Source organism: Emiliania huxleyi (assembly GCF_000372725.1).
Source record: "Emiliania huxleyi CCMP1516 unplaced genomic scaffold EMIHUscaffold_2979, whole genome shotgun sequence".
In the NCBI taxonomy this organism is placed as follows: domain Eukaryota; phylum Haptophyta; order Isochrysidales; family Noelaerhabdaceae; genus Emiliania; species Emiliania huxleyi.
This window is the reverse complement of record NW_005199786.1, coordinates 1-2,161: the sequence shown is the minus strand read 5'-3', so window position 1 is coordinate 2,161 and position 2,161 is coordinate 1. Positions and strand designations below refer to the sequence as shown.

Here is a 2,161-nt window from a genome sequence, read left to right as displayed (position 1 = left end):
AGCGCAACCGCCCGGCGCCGAGCCGGTGCTAGGCCGCCTCCGCTGCGCCTGCTTCCTTGCGCGCCGCTGGACGTCGGCCGAGAAGACCGCTTCCCTCTGGGGACCCGACTCCGCGAAGATCGCGCGCGCGTCGTGAGTGGCGGCGCGCGCGCGATCTCCGTTCCCGGGCACGCCGGTCGCAGTGGCATGGGCTCCCAGGCTCAAAAGCGCTCCCGTCAACAGTGAGCGAGCGCCGCCGCTTGCTCCTCCTCCCGCCGCCGCTGCTCCTCCTCCCGCCGCCGCTCACCGAGACCCGCCGCCGCCGCCGCCGCCGCCGCCGCCGCCTCGCGCCTCGCCTCCGTCACCGCCGCCCTCCATCTCGCAGCGGCGCGTCCCTCTGATGGCGCGGGCGCCTCGCTCACCGGCGCCTCGCCGCCGCCGCCCCCCCCCTTCTCGCGCCGCTCCGCTCGTGGCCGCCGCCTCCCCTGTCAATCCCGCCGCCTCCCCTGTCATCCCGCCGCCCGCACCACCGCCGCCACCGCCTCGCGCCTCGCCGCCGCCGCCACCGACCGCCCTCCCCTGCGCCGCGCTGAGCGCGGTGGGGTGCAGGGGGTGAGCCCCCGCTGCGCAGCCTCACCGTAGTGCACTGCGCTCTCCGCGCCCCTGACGATTAGTGAGGAGGTGGTGTTGCACAGCATGGAGCTCGGCGAGCGTTTAGCGAGCCCCTCAGCTAGTAGAGGGAAGAAGGGAGGGAGGGGCGTTTCGTTCTAAATTGATGAGAGGACTAGCACTCACCGCCCGCACACTGCCGCCCATCCCTCCAAACGGGCTTCTTGGGTGGAAAGAGATGCCACCGGCGGCTTCCCCGGTAAAGAAAGAAAGAAAACAGACAACCCAAGGGAGGGATGGGAGGACGGCACGCCGCCACCACACAGGGATTTTAAAGGCTTGCCCGGTTACTCAAAACGGTCTGGTCTAGCAATTCTCTTTGGTCTCCGCGCTTCATGCAACACCAGCGCGCATTGCCAGGCCCAGAGTGGCCGCCGGGCACCGTCTCCGCCGCCACGCTACCACTGCCCGCCGCATGTGGCAAGCACACCGCGCTGCGCTGCCATGTCGCTGGAGAGGTGGTGGCTGCCTCGTCAAAGTCCAAGCGGCTGCTCTTCTTCTCGGTCCGCGAGGCACCCGACGAGAACGGCGGTGGCGGCGGCGTCAACGGCGGCGGCGGTGGCGGTGGCGGCGAGAGTTACGGCACGAGCGGTGACGCGAATGGCGGTGCGGCGGCGCCCGTACCTTGGATGTGCCTCGCAAAGGCCGCGGACGGCTTCCTGTCGGCCGAGCAGATTGCGGAGCTGGCTGCGCGGCTGCAGCGCGGCACCACCATCTGCCTGCTCGCCTACCCCGAGCTGGCGGCGGCGGCGGGAGGAGAGGCGGCGACCGCCGTAGCCGGCGATGCAGCCGTGGCGCGAAGGGCTTCCGACGGCCGCGAGATCTGGCGAGGCCGGTCTCGGCTGTGACGTCAAAGGCGCACGTCCGTCACGGCCGCACTCTGCGCGCAGGTTGCACGTCGTCTCTTACTACGTCGGGAAGGCGCACGGGGCCGTGCTGCAAGAGCCTCTCTCCTCCGCCTGCTCTCTACTGCCGCCGCCCGCAGCAGCTCCGGGCTGCGGCGCAGGCGAGGAGAGAGGCGGGGGAGGAGGCGACAACGGCGGCGATAGTGGCGGCGGTGGCGACGGCGGAGGTGGCGGAGGCGGCGGAGGCGGCGGCGGCGAGGGCGGCCGCCGTGCGCAGAAGAAGCTGACGGGCGAGGGCCCGGCCCGCGTGCGGCCAAAGAACGGCGCGCGACACCAGGTGCTTCACCGCTGCTGCACCTCGGCTGCACCTCGGCTGCACCTCGGCTGCACCTCGGCTGCACCTCGGCTGCACCTCGGCTGCACCTCGGCTGCACCTCGGCTGCACCTCACACAGTCGGAGTGCGGGCGCCAGGTGTTTGTCGGCTGGCTCGTGCGCACTTTTTGGCAGGAGCGGCTTGCAGCCCCGGGGTGATTGGTGGGCCTGGGTGGGAAGGGAGGGTTGTGGAGGAAGGTTCGGTCAAGGAAGGCCCTGAAGCATCCACTTGGCGCGCCCCGGTGGCCAACCCCTCCCTCCGGGTTCCTCCGGTTTAACGGCGGTAAGGTTTTTT

The 2,161-nt window shown here is 71.2% G+C and overlaps 2 protein-coding genes across 2 annotated transcripts; one reads left to right on the top strand and one right to left on the bottom strand.

Annotated features, from left to right (window-relative positions):
• On the bottom strand, positions 1 to 853 carry EMIHUDRAFT_373942 (hypothetical protein). Its single transcript, XM_005775655.1, has one exon. The coding sequence runs from the start codon at positions 675 to 677 to the stop codon at positions 489 to 491; it is 189 nt and encodes a 62-aa protein (XP_005775712.1). The 5' UTR covers positions 678 to 853; the 3' UTR covers positions 1 to 488.
• Positions 854 to 983: 130 nt separating this feature from the next.
• Positions 984 to 1,830, top strand: EMIHUDRAFT_123714 (hypothetical protein; the record flags this gene model as incomplete). The annotated part of the gene is made up of 2 exons (XM_005775654.1): positions 984 to 1,483; positions 1,539 to 1,830. Coding segments are annotated over 2 exons (792 nt in total), but the record flags the coding sequence as incomplete, so codon positions are not given.
• Between the last annotated feature and the right edge of the window lie 331 nt (positions 1,831 to 2,161).

Excerpts from the sequence above, each read along its gene's own strand:
- EMIHUDRAFT_373942 (XM_005775655.1), bottom strand. The coding sequence starts at position 677 with ATGCTGTGCAACACCACCTCCTCACTAATCGTCAGGGGCGCGGAGAGC.